The sequence below is a fragment of the Frieseomelitta varia genome, unplaced genomic scaffold (genome assembly GCF_011392965.1).
Source record: "Frieseomelitta varia isolate USP_RPSP 00005682 unplaced genomic scaffold, Fvar_1.2 scaffold_562, whole genome shotgun sequence".
NCBI lineage: Eukaryota > Metazoa > Arthropoda > Insecta > Hymenoptera > Apidae > Frieseomelitta > Frieseomelitta varia.
The window spans coordinates 666,126-687,891 of record NW_025110326.1 but is presented as its reverse complement, the minus strand read 5'-3'; the positions used below and the strand labels follow the sequence as shown (position 1 = coordinate 687,891).

At 36.6% G+C, this 21,766-nt stretch overlaps 1 protein-coding gene across 2 annotated transcripts in view; it reads right to left on the bottom strand.

Annotated features, from left to right (window-relative positions):
- Positions 1-638: 638 nt before the first annotated feature.
- Positions 639-21,766, bottom strand: part of LOC122533930 (protein GDAP2 homolog) — a 76,692-nt gene continuing 55,564 nt past the window's right edge. For both annotated transcript variants that reach the window (XM_043664101.1, XM_043664102.1), the window contains exons 8-12: positions 19,610-19,763; positions 7,905-8,044; positions 7,295-7,349; positions 6,348-6,491; positions 639-5,707 (exon numbers count right to left, since the gene is read on the bottom strand). In XM_043664101.1, the coding sequence (XP_043520036.1) occupies positions 5,645-5,707; positions 6,348-6,491; positions 7,295-7,349; positions 7,905-8,044; positions 19,610-19,763 (556 nt within the window). In that variant the 3' untranslated portion in view covers positions 639-5,644. The remainder of the gene's footprint in view (positions 5,708-6,347; positions 6,492-7,294; positions 7,350-7,904; positions 8,045-19,609; positions 19,764-21,766) is intronic.

The window sequence follows — 21,766 nt, the reverse complement described above, 5'->3', positions numbered from 1 at the left end:
GCATTCGAAAAATGTGCGTACAGATATTTTATTATACTTCCCAACGTGTGAAAACTTTCTAATTACACATGTGTAATACTGTTTTCGCATAAAAAAATCTCGTGAAATTTTCTCTCAATATTTAATTAATTGACTTTGGCGAGTAATTCTTTGTCAAAATTTCTATAAATTATTTAATAAAGAAGATTAATACAATAATCCTCACATTATAAATGAAGTTCAAAATTATCTTCAGAGGACTGAACTATCTGATGAGAACTTTCTCTTTTCCAAAAGTTTGAATAAAATGTCAATTTTGAACAAAAACATAATTTCTTTTCCACAGAAAAGATTTTAATATTTATTTCACACACGATTTATTTCTTGATTGTAAAACTGATGAGTGCTCTGAATTTTTAGACAATAATTTGTACGATTTCGTTTTAAAAATTTGATCTGCTTGTACAGAGCAGGAAGTTTTATGTGTTCCCAGTTCTCCGAGGATTAAAGTACAAACTCTATATCTGAATGGTATAAATATCTTCAGAGATAAGATTCAAGTTCTATATCTTCCCCTTCTTCTTCTTTCAGCTTTTATCTGCACAGAAAAGGACAAATTCTCTGTTCACGCAGGCCAGGTGTGAATCAGACAACTCTTCTATTGAAACAATACGTTTATTGCTCGATCTATAAAAAAACAGACGAAAGGGCAAGGTGTGCACCTTGGTTATCAAGGTTAGAGGCCGTGCATCCGCACCGAGAGAAAAATATACCTCGATTAATTAGAATCTATTACCATCGCGACAACAATTACAATTAGTTAAACCGATATATCGTAATGCGTACGACGTATACATACAATAATGCACGTGTAGTTTCCGAAGCTTCCGATCTCGTTTCTCATCAGTGTTGATCTTTACAATTTTTCTTTTCTTCGTAAAAAGATCTCTGCCTAAAGTAGAACGTGAAGTTTTCCGTCCTAGTTCTCTTCGTCGACGATAATTAACTGTTCTCCTAGCTCGAAAGGAAAAAAACACAAGTAAAAACTCGCACGAAATCGCGCGCACACTCTCTTCTTTGCCTCTCAGACAAAGTAAATTTTTTTTCGTACTTTCTTTTCCTGAGAAATAAAAATATCGTAATTATAACGTCAGTTAATTACAATCGTTGAGTTTCTGAAAATATTTCTTCGAGAAATAAGTACAAGTTCAAATGCCAACTGATGAGAGTAAGTAACAAGAGTAAGTTTCAATGCTTAAGTATTATTCAGTTAAGTTTTGATACTTTATGAAATAGCAGTCGTCGCAAATAAGATATTTATTCACTCGGGAGTTTCTTTCAAAAATTCATCAAACATACTCCAGAATTTTGAACGAGAGCATGAGTAGATTGAAACAGTAATCCGCCATTTTTCTTTTCTTTTTTTTTTCTCTTTCCAAGAATACATCGGTCAAACGTTTTCAACATATCGATAATATAATATATGCCTCTCCCCATATAAAATTCACCTTTAATAACGCTGATGGCGTTCAACGATTAACCCTATAATTACCGTTTAGTTAGCAAAACTTGCGATTAGTTGGAACGCGGTTAACAATGAATTTCAGCACGATTAGTAGAACAATATCGCTTCTAAGTTATCTCGGTTTAATTATTGATCTACGCGATCATCGTAAATCATTCGATTCTGCGTAAAGACAGAACGAGAACGAGAAAAATCATCTTTCTCTCATCGTTGGACTGCGGATTTTCATATATCCTTTAATTAAACGAATGTAACTGAAATAGAAATTTTTTTTTCACTTACTACATGTATAATAATAAATGTTCTACTTCGGATATTTTATATATTATCGTATGCATGAGTGCATAAAAATCCGCAGTCTACATATATCGTTATTCGCTTGACATTTTCGAGAAAACAACATTTCGAGTCTATTTTCTTTTTTTTTTCTCTCTCTCAACTTTTCAATAAATCTTTTTATCGAGAGAATCAGTTTCCTCTTTAACGAAGGTACTTTTATATTTACAAAAAAATTCTCCGCTTCACGTGTTCGACGTGTATTCTCACGCAGGATCGAGCAAGTTTCTTTTTCAATTCACTCCGAGTTTCATTTTGATAACGAATCACGAATCGAGTACACGTCCGAAAGCGAAACGAGACATCGGATCACGGCCGATTTATGGCTGTGCACGAGCAGAAAAGTTCGGAAAGTAAACGTGAATCTCGGAATTCTAAAGGTGAACAACAGCACCGATCGAAGAAAAAAAAATCGCCTACCGTCAAAACACACGCACACACAGTTTTACAAAGCTCTTCTCGTTCGGTCTGGCCGTTTCCGTTTCGCGGCTCCTAAAAGCGAGGGAACAGCGGTTTCGACTGAAGTTTCTTTATTTTTTTCTTTTTTCGTTTTTTTTTTTTCCAAGCCGTAGATTATCTTCTAAGCGCGAAGCCTAATGCTCGTACGTCCCTTTCAAAGTCCTATTACCTAGTCGACCGACGAGGCAGCATTTATATTTTCATATCTTCGTCCGAATCTCCTTTTTTTCGAGAGAGATCTTTTACAAGAGATGCAGATTTCGGATTTCTCTCCCTTTCAGCAGAAAATTTAAATTTCCATTTTAATCCTGCTACGATCTTTAGACGTTTACATTTTAACCTTGCTCTTATTTAAACAACAAAAAATCATATGTAGTTTGTTCAATCAGAATAATTCTTATTTAGTTAGAAAAATATTGCTATTTTGGATAGAAAATGATCGAGAGCATGCCTATATGTTTGCGGACAGCAACAGGATTAAAACCTCGCAATCCTCGTCTGACGTTTTAAATCAGTTACATCGTGCAATTTTTAATACTATTCTCGGTTCCAAACCTCGATCACTGACTAGATCAGGACTTTAAAGATAGAATCTCAGCCTCCGCTAAGCACGCAGTAGTTGCATATTGTCACGAATCTTCTTCGCCCTATCTACGACATCCACATACATACGACTCGAGTCTCTCTGCTTCGACAGAATTTCTACACGATCGCGACGAGAGCAACGTCTGATCGTCCAAACCGTACTCAACGATCGATAGGAGCATCTGTACGTATTTTCGAGGAAACAACAAATAGCAACGATGATGTTTGGACGACACGTTGCGCGAAACGCTTGGCTACTTACTATAAACGATTGTCAGGGACGGACAGTGAGGTCGTTCAACGTAAAACGTCGAAAGGAACCGCCGATTGACCAAGGCGAGTGACTTGAGATTTCGTGTCACGCACAAGAATCGCTCGTGTCCTGTGTACGAAATCTGGAAACGAAAGAACTCGAAACAGAGACACGAAACTAAGGAAACTTTACATTTTGTAGAAATTATTTTTAGAAACTATTTCTTACGTGGAGATTATCTTTTCGAAAAGATATCGACGCTTCAGTGGTTCATGGATCGCGATATTTCATCGTAATAATAAATTTTATGAATTGTAGAAACCTCCGTATTTAATTTTAACGACTCGCAGTTAGCGGAATCGTTTCGTCAATGAATCACGATATAATATTTATAAGAAAAAGGATGAGAGAAATTTCGAATCCGTGTCCCCGTGTTCGAAATAAAAAGAAATTTAAATAAATTGAACTACTTTTGAAAATAGGATAAACCGATTTCTCATTGGAACGAATGGATACACTCTTTCGCGTCACGTCGTTTCAATGAAACTGCTACTCTAACGCTATTCTAACGTCAATGAATATCACCAACGCAATAAAAAGTAATAAAAAGATATCTCAACGATCAAGCATTCTCGAACTATTTGGAGTCAATAATAATGTAAAATTATAACGCATCTCTGACTCGCAGGTACGGTCAATTAACTCATTGGTCTTTTTTTCGTCCATTCACCAAGAAATCAACGATTTTTCTTTACTTCTTCTTTCTCTTTTGGAGCTCTGAACGATACTGATCGAAATGACGCGAAAGAAATGAGCTAATTGACAGTGATATACAAACGCGATTATCATCAACATTTTGCTTCGTCATTTCGTGTTTCTAAAAATGCTTAACAATGAGTATAACGATTCTGTCCCACGAAGTATACACGTACACGCATGCAGTGTATCTAAATTAAATATACGCACACTATTATCTTTGCGATTATTCAAGTATATGAACGAATCTTTCGCACGAAAGTTATGTGATCTGATATTGAACAATTAATAGAATTTGGAAAATTTCAAAGAAGATTCAAGTTTCATTCGAGATTCCTCACACATTTAGACGATCAGAGATGTAATAGCCTGTGTATATCCAAAGTGAACGTACTGTGCACGTACGTGTACAAGTCGGGAGAAAGCTCTTAAGAGTTTATTGCTTCATCTAATCTAGAATTGAACCGCGAGTACGACCTCGGCGCTCAGCCATTGAATCTTCTTGGGATTCTCGTTCGTTCATTCGCGTCGAAGATGAATCGATTACGTGCCATTAGGATTCGTTTAATTTCATCGTGCGAGCACAATGCGAACCAAAGATGACGCTTAATTGACTCATCTCGTGAACAAACTCCAAAGCACGCGCATCTAACGAGCATTTAACGTTAGTCAGTCCTATACACGTTGGGTTAAGTGATCCACGCTAAAGAACCGAAGCCGTAGCGCCACGAGAGGAACCTGCCGCTCTCCGCATCCCAAGAATTTGCACAACGTTGCACAGTATTCTCTTCAAACGTTTCCCTTTCTTTTCTTTTTTCTTCTTTTTTTTTTTCTTTTTTTCTTTTTACACATATCGAAAATACCGCGTGCCAGCGGCCGCGACTTCATTCACCAACCACGTGACATAATAAAATACGATGTACAATAATCGAATAGACGCTTCCTCGCTGTACAACGATGGATAAGAAAATAACAAAAAAGCGATCGACATTTTTTTTCATTGTTAAGCCGTCAATTTAACTCTACAGGTACGTCGTCGACGACCTTTCTCCCCAAACATTCCACCACGTCCCGCCTCCTCCCCCCCTCCCCCCTCCCGTTCTAAAATCGTACAATAGCTTAGCTACTTATAATTGAACAACAAGATCCCACACGTTCCATCCGTAACAACGACGACGAGAATACTGATTATTGGTGTTTTGGCAGCCGATATCCGCGTAGCACGCGAACGACAATTCTCATGTTATTCCTCCCTCTCTTCCTCATCTTTGAACATCGTCCATCTCTCCTGGACATCACCGTGTTACCTTCTCGATATAGTCCAGCGTCGATCAATGTACGGCCGAACGTTCCTTCGCGAAACGATACCTAGAGAAACGCGAGAGATCTCTTTCCTCGGCGAAAGAGCACGCGACTCGCGGCGAGAAACAAACAGGGTGGGCAGTGGTTTCTTCATTTTTCAGCGACCGATCATCGAAGGGAACAGTTATCGCGCGAAGCACCGACCGCTCTCGTCGTCGTCCGAGTCTCCTTCCACGTCTTCCGTCCGTCACCAGGCACTTTTTGCCGCTTCGATCCGTTTTTCCTTCGGATGGACGTCGCTGGAAGGAACGTGATCGCGCCGAGTTGGCATATGGGTGGTCGGTGGGCGCGCGCGCGCCACTACAAACACCGTACTATCGAGCGGAACGGTCGATCCGATTGCTTGGTTCTGTCCAGTGCTTCGCTGGCTGGGAGGTCCGGTCGCAGAGTTACGTGGACGTCGACGGTGACGACGAGATCGGGTCCGGCTGGTAGTACCTCAAGCCGTTTATCTGCAATTTGTTACGTTTCCTGATGTAGCTATGGTATAATTATACCCGCTTTAGGAGCAGCGTGGCAAAAGAATTGGTTTAGCAACGACACCGACACGAGTTCTGATCGTGGGATGATCCAATGCAACATTTCATTCCACTGTAACTTTTCCTCTGGTCAAAGAGAAAGAAAGTGCAAGAGGTTTTTATGGAGTAGCAAGATGACAAACAGAGTTTCATAACAACTCTGATGACGTTTAACTGTAGGACGATTTAATCCCAACACGAGGGAGATCATAAAGATTTGTTTAATGTTTCTTTTACCATTATTTACTTTCCTAACTGTTGTTTTTTTTTTTTTTTTAACGTTGTTCGCATCAAAGATTTGTTTAATATTTTATCTCGCATTTTATCTCGAGTCTAATCTCCTAATATAATAAACTATATCTTTTTTTCTTCATTACAAAAATTCCTCTCATACTTCTAATTTATATAACAAATAAAAATCCCTGAAAATATCGACTACTTTTTATTATTCTACTATTCTGGTTTTATTATTTACTATTCTACTAAACGTGAAAGTTGCTTTCGTTTCACTTGAAATCTGGTCTTCACAATTATACACAATACCAACAAAAAGCGAGTTCTAAAGAATCCGTACCGTCATGTCGTATTCCGTGATATAAGCGGGGATCTCCAGTTGCTCGGGAGACATCACGTCGTAAAGATACTCGACTCCAGGTAAATTGTGAACCTTCTGTTTGATGGCTGGAGCCATGAACGTCGTGAACCACCATGTCATCATCTACAACAGATAACAAAGGAATTACTACATTTACGTACGCCAGCTCGACGCATTATCGTATTTCGACGTTTCAGTTTAACGAACAGCAGCGGCTACCTGTCGTCGAAATACGTATTATACATTCGGTATGACATTGATTGACGTGAGTGGAAGTGAAAAAAACAGCAGAAAGGTCCAATTATTTTTCTCCGCTTCGTATCGACATCGTTCACCTTGTTTGGCGGTTCCTTTGAAAGCATTTCGTTCCGCTAACAATGCCAGATCCAGTTCACGAGATACTGACTGGCCTTGCGAGGGGTCAAGGATACGCTTGCACGGGTTTGCAAATCGTGAACGCGAAAACGCGTTTGCTCAATGGCTACCGGAAGGGCAGGAAGTTCGATACGATCGTGCGATCAACGTGTAACGCGAATGTGGGAAAAACAAGACGGACAGAAGACGCTTCCAAGCTTGGACTTGATATTACACCTTATCGATCCTTACTGATCGATCATTCCGATCATGCAATAACGCATAAATCTGAATGCGTTAAAATTTTCCGTCAGAATTGATTCGGTTCTGAATGCATTTCAACAAGAAAAATTGATATACTTTCAAGTAGTTTATTGGTTTCTAGAAGCTGAGATTTTTTTTAAATAAGGAAATTAGTTAATTAGTTCTGATTTATTACTGTGTTTCTAAATGCATTAAAATTATTGGTTCTGATTTATTTATCGCGACAGTGTCTTCAAACTCAGGAGAAAATTAATATTAATCATATAGTTAATATTGCTAAACGGTTTATTAATTAATTGCCTGTTTACCTTGGTCCAAAAAGTCGGGTGAATAATGTAAAAGTGTTTCAGGTTCTTCTTATACCTGCAACAGAAGCAGTTTTTCATGTATACTGATGTACGTATCTTGATTTGTGTAATAATTCATTGATATGCATCTCTTTGTCGATTAGAGCTAATGTATACGACGCGCGTAATGAATTTTTCATTCAGAATAAAAAAATTTCCTGTCGAGTAAAATAATTTATCTGACTGGAGTTCTTGCTATTGTTACGTCAGAATTCTGAATAAAGCAAAGTATGATTTAATATAACGTGATGTAATGAACTTTACGAGGTGTTGGTAAGATGTAATTTCTCAATTAAAATTTCAATTCACAGAAAACGAAGGAATTCGTCATATGAATTAATCTTGATGAAATAATTGTAATATTATGTATCTAATGGTTCTGAATTATCTCTCAAAAATTACGTCGTTTCGTTTCATTGAAACTCTCCAATCTGTTAAACAAACAAATTCTTCAAAATTTTACGAATCAAAGATGCTTCTTCGAAATCGAATTTACGACTTCGAAGAAAAGATAAAGCAGCTCATTTGTATGTAGTTCTGAAAAGAGAGGCTTGCCAGAAAAATATCTTACTTGTAAGGAAGCACGTTGTATACTTCGCGCAACCAATGCAAACTAGGATAGTTGTTGCTAGTCGTGAGCGTGTGGAAATAAGCGATAACGTAGTCGCCTTTAACAATTGGATCCAACAACTGTATCAAGTATAGCAGCGCCTGAAACAGAAACGAATAATTTCTCGTTAGTGAATCTACAAAGTAATTTTCACTGTAAAATTAATTAAATTAGTGGATTACACTAATGGTGAAAGCTACATGAAATTTAGAGTAAGTAAATATTTATAGCAAACAGATAGAAAAATTTATAACTTGAAAATATTATTTATGTGAATGTCATTTTGTAAATTCATTGTAGTACAGTACATATAGAGATTGTAGTTTTTACAATAAATTTTTTAATTAAAGATGATCACCATACCGTTCAAACACAAATTAAAAATTATTCAAACACAAATTAAAAATCATTCAAACTCGATCAAACCTTCAAGCATTCTCCAAGTCAACCACCAAAATTACCTCTAATCCGCCGAAACCTTTGTTTCCTCCAAACAATTTCAAACAAAAACCATTCTCGCGTCGCCGTTCTTCAAAGTAAAAAAATCAAAGTCCAAGTCCTCTTTGAAGATTCTTTATAATCAAACCACTGACATCCCCTCTCTAATCACTATATTCAAAAACTCGGTGAAATCAAAGCCGTCTCCGTTTTATCATTCGCTCGGACGGTCATCATTTAATCTAGCTAACAAGTTGGCTCTGCTCAAAGCGTTTCCCACTAGCCGAAGCACACAGGCCTTTCTTCTGGCTTGCGAAAACCGACCGGGAATCGAAATTACTGCCGTTGAACCGTGTCACGGAATCGACCAAACGTCACGAAGTACACAGGACGCCTCGGGAACGCGAGTCTTTGATCCCAGTTTGAGGCGCACTCGTCATCACGTTTTAATCGATCGCGCCGCTACAATTCGAATTAGTGCTCCGGTTCTTCGCCCTCGCTCGTGGAAATCAGGTCGGAGGCCTCGATTACCAAAAAAAGAGCAAGGCACAACCGTACAACCTTTGCACATCAGTACAACCCTTTTGTAACTCTGTATAGTACTACAGTGAAAGCATTCGTGCACTTGTCGCTAGATCGCGTGTTCTATCAATAGAATAAAATCTGGCTTGGACATCTGTTTTATTAAATTGTCATTTGTTAGAAGAGGAAGTTGAGGAGTACAGACGTTTATCGATATATTTAATTTCTAGTGGTTTGCGTAATTTTTGAATTCAATTAGATGTGGAATCTGTATTAAATTTTCAACGACACGGTTATAGTTTGAGTAATTGTTCATTTGAAATTTTCTTGATTAATTTGGCAGATCTGGCCACAGTTTTGCAATTTTTTAAGCTAACGTTCTGCGCTTTTGGTTCCTATATTTCCTTATATCATGAATTCTTTAGAACACTAGATCAGTATTGTTTATTTTATCGTGATGTGGCACTGTATGTATTTATTCGGAATAGATGTGCAAAAATCTGAATATGACAATTATTCTACTAATTCTAAGATCACCATTTACAAGATATACGTACCAATCTTTTATTAATCGTACGCTTCTAATAAATTTTATTTATTTTTTTATCTCAATTAAGTTAACCAAGATTCCAAATAGAAATTTGTTTTACGCACTATATACTGCCATAAATACTCTACTTATATCTTGCGTGTGTGTTTGCATCTTTAAATTTTCCATAAATAAAAATCCGAATTCCGATATACAATTCCGTGATTCGCGAACAAACAAACTGGGAAGTGATTCTGCGTACAAAAATGAGTCGAAAAAAGAAAAAAAAGTGAAAAATTCTTTCACTGAAACATACGAAAAACTGCAATTCGCATTTTCCATTAACAATAATCTTCTTCGCCAATTATCCGTCTCTGTCCAATCCGGGAACTAATTGAATCCAAGCGTTACGCTAAACAAATGCTAAAATTCCCAATTTCTTGAAAAAAAATTTCAATCCTCTCTCATTTTCGCGTGATCAGAATCATTTTTCAGCCAATTTTCCACGAGCTACCGGATATCCTGTATTTACAATCCTAGTTAACGCTTCGCTCCGTGACGTCACTGTGCCGTTTCCATCGAGTGTACGAAAAGTTTGCGGTCGAGAGAGGGAGGAAGAGAATGTCGGCCGTTTCCTTTCCGGCCAGAGATATCGTTTCAACTAGAATCGGGGGGATGGTTGCGTCGGTTTCGAAGATTCACCAACCCCTCTCTTTTGCTATGTTTCTTCCCTTTCGTTCTTCGACGTCGTCGTCGTCGTCGCCGATGACGTCAGAAAGTCTGAGCGGGTCGAACGTGTATTTTAGTTCGATATCACGGACGACGTGGCACACATGTGGGTCGAGCGATATTGTGATATTAAATTCTGCGTTCTGGTAAATTGGGACAGTTGAGGGAAACCGATAGGGGATGTAGGTTTACTCCTTTTTTCCTCCCTTTTTCTTTTTTGCAGTAGCCTTTCTTTACAGTACAACTTCCCTTTTTTTTTCTTTTTTTTTTTTGTTTGTTCTTCATCGATGATAATTAAACTATCATTAGTTCGCGCGTTTACGAAAATTTCTTTAAACTTAAATTTATTTGCAGAAAATCCAGAGGTTAGAGAACTCACAAAATTCGTTGATTGAATTTTACAAGACGTCGGAAAATATTTATTCATTATTTTCGAATTTCCGAACTATCGAGTCTCGAAATTGTCCGACTTCTAAGCTTTCTTAACTGCAACATTTAGAATGATTATCGATAATTAAGAATGATTATAGATAACCGAAGGCTGAAACAAACAAGTTTTACTCAAGGTCTGTCCTTATAAAGACGCGAATTCGCATAAACATCCACAGTCTGATTACCAGTTATCTCTGTAGCAAAATAAGTAGATTAGAAAGGATCGACGAAGATTGCAAAAGGAAGACTCGATGCTTGACGAGGAAGATAAAAAAAGATCATTTATCTGTTAAAAATTGGAATACAATTGAAATATCCGCTTATCTGGCGAAATATAAATATATATATTCGAAGACGTCAGCGACACATTTCGTAGATACGTCTTAAGACTCAATTTGCGTCAAGAGTTTGATCCTAAGCAAATTGAAACGTCAAGAGGTATCGTAATTTACACGCCGTAACTTTTCGTAAATAAAAAAGTAAATTGTGCATTATTTTTACGTTCGTCACAGTGGATTTATGGCTACGAGTTATTTAAACAATTTCGGCCGTCTTGTCTCTTTCGAGGAGACATCCGTTGAAAATTTGTAACAACAGGTAAACTTGAATTATATTATTCGGGAAGTAAGTAAGTAAGTAAGTAAAGTAAGTAAAAGTAAGTAAGTAATTTCTTTGTAGAGAAACAAAATTTCTAATAATTTCCTTTCCTCTTTTAAATTAATTTCTTTATCAAACAAAGAAATTGTTACATCTGAAAAAAATTCCGAACTTCAGCTAGAGTTAATTTAGTCGACGTTCAAAGTGATATCCGCCAATCTTTCTAGCTGCACGAGAAATTACCAGCTAAGCAAGAAAATCGGAAGCGAGACATTAGCGAGTTCAAGGCTCGATCGATCCTTCCAGAGTTTGGTTTAATTATCGTCGTAGATAGGAAGCTCGGAATAATTAAATAGTTGAATCATCGCGAACTATCGATATCGATTTCGCTCGCTCGTTAACCGGAACACATCGCTATTAAAACGCTAATTTTCTATTTTGACTTAGGTCATGTACCGATATACATATTTCATTTTCTATGTACCACGGGACAAATTTTTACACTCAGTTCTTCTTTCGTTCAAGAATAGAATACAATAATTTCATACTTATAAAAATGGTATAAAAATCTGTATATTTATTTTATAATCAAAAATGATAATGAGCAAATTCGCCGAACGTTTCACCGAAATGTTTTAACTTTCCAAGTGATTCTGAAATAATATAAATAAAGGAGAAACATGCTGACAAATATTTCATTTTACAATTGCGATTATAAATATTCAATTTTAATCGAATACTCTAACTTGTGAGATATCCTATTGAAAAGGACAATTATTTTCAATTATTTTCAGAATGACTCTGTCAGCGTTATTCGAGTGTTAGAAGATGAGACGACGTGTCACTTAGTTAATCAAGATTGGCGAGGATACAACTGTAGCGGTTCAATTTTCAATCGAGGTCGAGTTTACTTACTCAGCATTGTCGGCTCGAGTTTTCTGCTACATATATATGTTCCTACAGAGAGATACGTGTACGTTTGTTGGAAGAATGGAGGTTCGTTAAACGAAATCGGAGGTACAGGCGTAAAATGGCCTTTGTATATCCTTTGAGTGGCTCGAGGTGCTCGTGCACGATGATTCATCTATAGTGATTTCGCTTTGGAAAAAAGTGCGAGCATCGTCGATCTCGTGATTCGACATTACCCGGAGTCTGACGTAATGCTCGTCTTGGTCTCGGAAGTGTGTTTATCATGTCGAACACGAAACTATTGTATTACCCGAATTGAATTTTATATCGCGAGATGTAGAAAGATTACAAAAATCCAAGGACTGAAAGGATTCGAAAAAATTTTTGTAACTGAAGGATTTGGAATCTAGAAGGATTTAAAATTGTAGAAACTCGGGAAATTTGGAATTTTAAAAGTTCTAACGCTGGAAAAAAAGACTTGGAGATGCAAAGCTCGGCAAAATGATAATCAATAATTCTGAACTTTCGAAATTTATAATCGCAAGCATTTGAAAATTGAAGAAAATTTAGAAATTCAGAACGACTCAAGTTCTAAAAAGAAAAAAAAAAAAAAAAAAAAAAACTGAAACATCCCACCACAAACCGAATCTTCTTCCTCACGCTCAACAAATTAAAGCTAAATTAAAACTCTCTCCTTTGTTAAAACAAGAACACACGAGGATGCTCTCAACACGAGTCTTCGATAAATCGAACAAAAGACTAAAAAAAGAAGAAGCATCCAACACCTGCTTTAAACAGAGATTCAATAACTCCGCATCAAAGATGGAATATTAATAAATAAATATACTCGATGACATGATATCCTCCGCTTTATCAAAGAAGAGAGTATTCTTAGATATTGATGATTTAACGATGGCATAAAATTAAACTCTGTAACCGAGTTTTAAAACACTCTGTTATCTGTATCGCGACCGTGAAGCCTCATTATCTCAGCACGTGTAATTAGCGTACACTGGTTACGACTCTCTCTTTCTCCGTGCTCGTCAATTCTTCATGCAGAACGTACGAAAGAATCGCCAGGTTCTACGCGTCGAGAAAAGATTTTTCCTCGACGCGTATTCGTCTATGCGTTCAGTTTATACATAGATATAAAAGAGAAAAAATAGATATAAACGTAATACGTACTGGAAGGAGTATTTTTGGCGGCAGCCATTCTACGACGCGGTTGTAATTTTTATCCGGTTTCGTTTCAAAGCGGCCGAAAATAAAATACACGTCGAGGAAATAAATGGCAGGTGTCGGCTCGTTTCCTTTTCCTAGAAGTGTCGTTCATCTACGTGGAATTTTTTAAAAACGTTTGAATCCTCCTCGAATCACTCGAATTTCCAAATGTATGAAAATCATTTTAAATTTCCAAATTTCCGCGGATCTTCAGTTCTCAGAATCTCGAATTTTCGAATCTTCGAGGTTTTCTGTTTCTGCGATTTCTTCGATTTCCATATTTTTGCATTTTCAATTGATAAAATTGCCTTGCGTTCGAATGCAATTGATAAAATTATGTTAACTGTCGAGTAAACAGCTATATAATGGTGAGCTTTTCTCCTAATTAAATAAAACAAGATCTGCTTTGAAAAGTTTCCATCTCTTTACCAATATAAATTCATAATGAATGAAATCTCAATAAATACGCCTAATATCAATAGAAATCTATTAAATTTACGATTTTATTGTGTTAAAAATGTTAAAACATGTTTCTCAACGATGTAATTTTTGAATCGCATCTTTCAACTCTTCTCGCGTATAACTGCCGCAATGATTGCTCCTAAAATCAACTAGACATTAAATTTCATTATTTTACTTCGACTGAATTACAAACTAAATTAAATTAATTTCTCTCTTGCAATACAAAATTTTACTCCGAGGCACCATAAACGTACAGCAGAGTTGCCAAGTTCCAAAGTAAACAATAATCTCAAAAACCAAATTGAAATTAAATTCCGTGCAAATATTCCTTGCACGTTCGCCATATTAAAAATTCACTAAAAATTCAACCATCTTCATTTAGCAAAATGATAAAATCAAACTGTACACTATCTCCTTGCAAAAACCGTGTCAAGAACGAATGAAAATAAAAAAAATAAAAAAAATGGATTACCAGAGAAAGAAGAAGAAGAAGAAGAAGAAGAAGAAGAAGAAGAAGAAGAAGAAGAACGGATGGCTGGAAAATCAATTTTTTCGCAGAAAATATCGACGGAAGGGTTGTCGATACCTTAACCGCCAAGACCGTAAGGATATTGAATAGACGTGGTGATTGTAACGACATGGCAGAGAGAGAGAGCTTGTCCTTTCGTCGTAGTTTTTCACGGAGCCGATAAATGTGTGACCTGAAATTGCTGCCGCGAGGTCAGGGGGAGAATGATCGAATGCGTCCTTGAATCTCGGACAGCGACCTACATACGACCAGGAGGAATCATAGCGCCTCAGTTTCTTTCTTGTCCTTCCAGTAGCACCCCATTTTTATTTTTTTTATTTTTTCTCTTTCATTGCCTTGTTTGTCACCGCGTCCTCAATACTTTCGCATAATTTCCTTCAACACCACGCAACCGATGTCCCTCTCGCGTTGGTTTCTGCGTGCAATTTTCACTCGTTCTCTTGCAATAAGTTTTGGAGAATTTTGGAGAACAAATGATCGTCAACGAGTGGTGAATTTCTGGCAAATTTCGATTAATTCAAAGTAACATAGAAATATAAATTAAATAATTAGTAATTTAATAATAATACCTCGACTTGATCAAAATTAAAACCCGATAACAAGCAATGGTTTACAAATTTTTCTACACAAGTGTTTACTGAATGAGAAGTTCCAATTTTTTTTTTTTTTTTTTTTTACATAAGACATCTTTCTTTTTTTTATCATCATTCTTATATTCATCGCGCAATTCTACACATCTTACAAAATTATGGAGCAACTTGTTCCTTCAGGCAAGTTCTTTCCCTCGCCGTGTCAGATATTTACATGTTCAAATGTTATTAATCAAACGTTGCGAGAGAACAAAGGAACTTCCATTGCGAGAAAAGAAGAAAACGTAGAGAAAACTCGTTAACGCGGCAACTCGTTCGGCCCATCGATCACGATCAACGTCAGCCGCGAAGCGGAGGAAGAAAAAAGAAAAAAAAATGGGGTTGTGATCGGGGCGAGGTCGTTGCAGGCGTTTCCGTTCCGATTGGTTCGCCGGCTATTTCCGGCGGGCGTCGACGCTCGACTCTTCCTCAAAGGAAGTCTCGCGCCCGCTGTTCTCCATGCGGAAAGAAAAAGGGACGTCACGTGTAGGGACGAAAACAAACTTTCTCCCTATTTTTTTTTTTCCTTCTTCGTCTTTGTTCTCCTCTCCAGGGCGGATCCGGCGGACACGACGTTGCAGAAGAGAGCTGATGCGCCCTCGGCTTGGGAGTTGTTCCGTGGTCGGTCTATTTCTGGACGTGTAAATATCGATTCGCTTGGCGGTGCTGCGCTCGTCGCCACTCCACAGGGATGAGAGGACAGTGCCGAGAGGACGAGAGGAACGAGCAAAGATGATATTGATACACGCAGGGGTAACGAGATGCGAGAGCCACCGACGTGATCGCGTTCGAGCAACGTCGAGGACTGTGAAACCGTGGAATGTTGAGTCGCAGAAAGACGTACGCACGACGTCTGTATTTCTTTGACAGGGATAGACGATAGTTTGAAAGAGTTGACGACATGCGAAGATGTTACAGTTACTTTGAGAAGTAATAAATAATGTTTGGTAGTCTCGAATAGGACAGAACTGGAGTGTTAAATTGAAAGAGAAACATTTGAAAGAGACGATAGATAAAAAGATATTTATCGTAGTTCGATCGAGATTTCTCTTGAAGAGTTGTTGGTTAATGTACAGTGTTTGGACTTTCTCTCCTTTAAATTCGACGCGGTTGAAAAGTTGAGAATTGAAATTTCTTTCTTTCTTTTATCGGGAGAAGAATTTTAGCAGCCTATAATAACAAGAATTCCCCCCCCCCCCCTCCAATAATGATCTCTGTGAATAATATTGCAATGATCTGTCGAATTTTATATATCATTCAACAGAAAATGAAGGAACTTGGAAACTTTTTGGAAAGTTTGTAGAATCATTATACGTTCTTGAAAATCAGCAAGTTTCAGAAGAGTTCAACTATAACCCTTGACCCGTTCTCTTAAAGATTCAATAAAACTCCAAAGTATCCGATAAAGTCGTGCCCTTGCGAATGGTACATCGAAAACTATTTTCTTGATTTCGTCCATCGGTTACATATATTTCTCTGTGTTAGGGAGTACTATGCCTAACGCAGCAAGAGTTGTTTGTCAAACTAAGAGAATAAACGATGGAAAAACGGAGCGAATACGACAAGCGAAGTTTAACTTCCAACTCTAACATTCTCAGTTTGTATTTGATAAAGTATTTCGTAAAGCACTACGTATTTTAATATTACTTTACGTTTTCATCATTACGTTATTTAATCGTGCTCTTTATGAAATTTCTGAATTTCAACAGAATCATGGAATTTTACAAGTCACAGCACGAAGAAACTTTCTTAACAGCAATAAATAAACTTGATAACAAAGCGAGTGAAGTATTGCAAGTAGATTTTGCAAAAACTACCGATCGTTACGTTAATTTAACAGTACGAATAATTTAATTTCCAATAAGAATGTCGCGAATGTACAAAAACCTTCGTCGTTTGTATTTGTTATTTAGATATGAAAACTATCATAAAAATCTGAGAAACTGTTTCAACGTGAAAAAGTCAGTTTCAGAGAAAAAAAATCAAGTTGAGTTGTTTCAGTTCATCTCGCGAAGAAAATACATCCCCCCCCCCCCCTAAAAAAACTGCTCCTTGAACATCACTCGAATAATAAATTGTACAACTGAATATTCGCGAATAATTTATACAACAACGAACGATACGACACGATCCTCTTTTTACGAATTATCTGTTCAGGCATTGAAGTATTCGTACGAACGGAACCTGAACTTTCGCATATCACGTTCAACTTTGAACCTCGCCTGTCTGGATATCGAGAGGCAACGCCAGTGATGCAAGATGATTCACTTAAAGGGCTTGCCGTTCAACATTGCAACCTATGGTCAAAGCGATCAAGCGATCATCGTTTCATAGGCACATCGCCGGGAATTTAGATGGAGCTAAATCCAATGAGCGCCGGCGTCGTTCTGAATAAACATTCGATCGGGCCGATGAATAATTCCTGATCGTTTCCGGTCGGTTCGGCGATAAAGAATTCGTTAATCCTTCTCGCCGACGTTCGCTGCAACGTCGTTGTCTATTATTCAGTGTTCTTCAAACTGAATTTTCCGGAGTTCCACTACTGCGACCTCTACTCGAATATTAACAGCGAACATCCTGATTCGAATGTCATAAATTTCCAGAATTTCCTCGGAATTTCTTCGAGAAGTGCAATCGAGAAAATCGGAAAGAGGTCTGCGACCTTTCTGAAATATGCGCATTTTGTGAACTTTGAGAACGTCAGAGTTTCCAGAATTTTGCACGAACATCGACATTAATCTAAAAATCGTAAAATCGAATAACTCCCCCTCCAAAAAATCGACAAAAATAGGGAAACGAGGGCTTTCCAACGGATCGATCAGTTTGTAAAGAACTAGCTAAACACGCTAGGCCCATAATAAAAGAGGCGAGGCTAACCCGCTACAGCGTATTGATTATTCACCGCGCTCTTTCCTCTCGCGACTATGTTTCATCGCGCGATCCATTCCTACGGTTTTCGAGTCACGAGGCCTGTTCACGTGTTCACGGAATGTTCAGGGGGCTGGTTAAGTACCCAAGGCTGGATTGAGGGTGAAAATTTCAAGCGGCGCGCCGATCGCGGGTAAACGTGTGGGTTGATTGCTCTCCCGGGGAAATCTGCTCGATTTACTCAGCAGTGCTCGCGCGCGTTTTACTATAGCTCCGTTTGCGATCCATTCGTCGAGGTTCGTGAGGTTGAAAAATAGGCAATGTACGTTCTCGATCTTCGTCGTGATTTTCGCAATTTTTCTTTCCCGATTTTCTGTCATTATACATGAAATTATATATATATTTCGAGCGATTAACTTTAGAAGCGTCAAACGTCGTGTGTTTTTCTTTTTTTTTGTGACGGCGATCTTTATCGTGACATCTGCAATTTCCAAGAAAATCTTTTTCTTTAATTTGTTTAATTTGTTTTTGACGATACGAAATTAGTCCTGAAGCGATTGGCTTGATAACAATGAACAGTGTGTAAACACTGTTGCACAGTGATCGTTTCCAAAAGTCAGTTTGTCAATGCCTTTGTTCTCTCTTAATTATATAAATGAAGTCCAATTACGAAAATATTACTTTGCAATTAATTATATTATGAAGTCCAATTACGAAAATATTACTTTGCGGCACGTTAAAACTGAGAAAAGAAAAAAATGAGACAAACTAGGATTGTGCTCTGCATTTCTGTAGAACGACCGATGCCAGAATATTTGAACGAATCTCTGTTTAGAGTAGAAACACATAAACGTAGTCTTTCAATATGCTCGGAGTAAACAGCAGCTGCAATTTCCTGCATTTTGTATCTTTACGACCGAGAGGTGCTAATCTCATGAGCAGACGTATTAATTCTAAGAGTATCATACAACCGCACATCTATAATAAAGCTGGAATTCGTTATCTCACGAGCAACGACTTCACTTAGCAGACCGAGAAAAATAACAAAATCACAAGGAAATAAAGGGGGAAAATGTCAGACAGCTTTTCGAAGATTGTCAAAGATCATCGACTTACAGTAACTTGTGAAAGTATTTGAAGATTTGTAGAAATTTTATAGATTATGTCTTAAAAATTGTATTAATAAGTACAATAGGAAAGTGATGATTATCCTAACTTACATGCGTCGTATCTGTCGAAATATTTAAATCAGGAAATGAATGATTTTGAATATTTCATGAATCTTAATTAACCTGTTCACGTTTAGAATATTAGCATTTTAATTAAAATATAAATGAATCGAAAATGTGAGCAAATAAAACGTATTTCTGATTACAATTATACTCCTTAAATACAAAAGACATTGACATCTCTTTAGAATCTGTGCAACTTCAACTAATTATTGCTAAAGTGTTTAAAATCCTTGTTTTCTTGAAATATCTGAAATTTGCAAATGTGTGTAATCTTTCGTGATTATCTATAGAAGATATGATCTATATATAGATTTTCATCAGTATGACAATTCTAAATATTAAAATTATAAATAACATTTATGTCTCTCTCTCTCTCTTTTCTCCAATATTTTACAAAATCCAACAGCAAAAGGTGAATGTACTCATTACATAATCTAATACGTATATGTCCTTCAATAAAAAAAAAAAAACTTAATGTATTCATAAGAATTTTCCACGCTAGCTTCAAACACTTTCTGCGAGTCACTGTAGATTCAATTTAGCTGTCAAAAGAGAAACTTTAATCTCACCTTGTCTAGATTGATTTTAGTGGCGGGAAACCATTTGCCGACGAACACGACGACCGGTCGACCCTGACGATCGACACCGCTTTGATAGAGGCAGCCAATTCCTGAAACTTCCGACAGATCTTCCGTCTTCGCCCTTCTGAGGAGCCTCTCGTACCTGAAACAACCGAACAACAGTCACTTTGGTGATCGTTCGAGGAACATACACTCGCCATACTATGTTTCATCGACTGTAGAGGCAAAGTTAAAAAAGGTAAAATATTGACGGAAACCTGTCACATTGTCTTACATCGTTCAGTTACAACGTGTCTTTTCCTTGAAACGAGAAAGGAAATTTGTTATTCAGTTATTTGTGATTCAATTGTTGCGTGTGTTTCATTGATGCGTGGAAACTTTTGAAATGTTTTTAGATTTTAATTCTGAGAATTTGACTAGAAATGAAAATTGTATTTCCTCCAAAATTTATTAATTATACAGAACTGAATCTTGAAATATAATCTTTAATTTAAATGTTTCTCGAAAATAACTCGAAACCAGTTGCATTTTCCTCGAAACAGATTTCATTAATGGATCGAAATATTGGAAAATGCCAAAATAGACGTTGAAATTATGATCGTTATTTTAAATTTCTCTCGACTGAATTTTTGAATAATTGATGATATCAATTACGAGCTAAATTTTTGTTAGTAATTGACTGTCAGAATGAGTGAACGATGTTATCAAATTTTTTAGAATGATGAAACCAAGACGAATTTCGTCGACTGAAAAATAAAATGGGAATAAATTTATATAAATTTAATTTATATATATATAAATATATAAAAATATTTAAAATATTATATATAAAATATATAAAATAAAAATTAAAAAATATATACATATAATATATATATATATATATATATATATATATATATATATGATATATGAAATATATGAAATATATAAAAATATTATATATAAAAATATATAAAAATATTTTTATATAAATTATGCTTGTGTTCATATTTTATTAGCACCGAGTACGCAGTTTGCCTATTGCAAATATAATTATTTATATTTATGCAAATATAATTAAATATTTAATATCAAATGTTTAAGTATTTAATTTTCCTATATTTTTATATAAAAATATATAAAAATATTGAAAATATATATAAAAATATAAGAATATTAAATACTTAGACATTTGATATTAAATATTTAATTATATTTGCATAAATGTACGCAGTTTGCCCATTGCTACTCGGTGCTAATAAAATATGAACACAAGCATAATTAAAGTATTAATAAAACATAAATAGAAACACATTTCACAAAATAAATTTATATAAATTTACGTTGCAATACGAACACTTTCGGAGAGAAAATATAATATTTCGCAAAAAAATTAGAATTGAAAGTACAAAATCATCAAAACTTAGAAATGGCGCGTTTCATACGTGATATGAGAATCACTTGATCCCTGGAAAAGAAGGTAAATTAATCAATCAAAACGATTGATGCTCGCGCAAAGAAGTTCTAAATATTTGGAAATTGCGTACGATTATTTAAATCACGTTGCGTTAACAATTATCTTACACTTTGCAACACGTTCGACGTCCAATGTTTGTTCAATGCATCATACTCCTGCAAATATATATATTTTCGCGATCGTAACTTTGAAACGGGCAACGTTCGTCTCTAAAGACAATAATCTTACAGTTTTCTTCGCCTTTGTTTTAAACACAACAGAGAGGCGGAGAATTTGAAAACGAAAGGTCCAGTGGAATAAAATTTATCGAACGATAATACACACGGAGTATCACGAGAGTTGGAAATCTCGAAAACCTCGCATCCTCGCGATCGAATATTCACGAAACGAATCGAATATTCATCGTCGTCTTGCTGGCGATTCAAGTTTCAATTCATTAGCCGAGTCTCGTGGAAATCGAATTTCATGGAAAAATCGCTGGCTGTAATTTTCGTCGCAAATTTTTACGTTCGTTACCCGGATTGAAAGTTTCTTCGTGAGAAAAAGGAACGCGAAATGTGATCTAAATATCGTGTCTGGAATATCGACGTCGTATCACGTAGCGTTAATCGCGGCATACGAGGAGAGCGTGCGGTTTCGCGAAAACATGCGAACCACTGGATAGCAATCTCGCAGCACGAACCTCG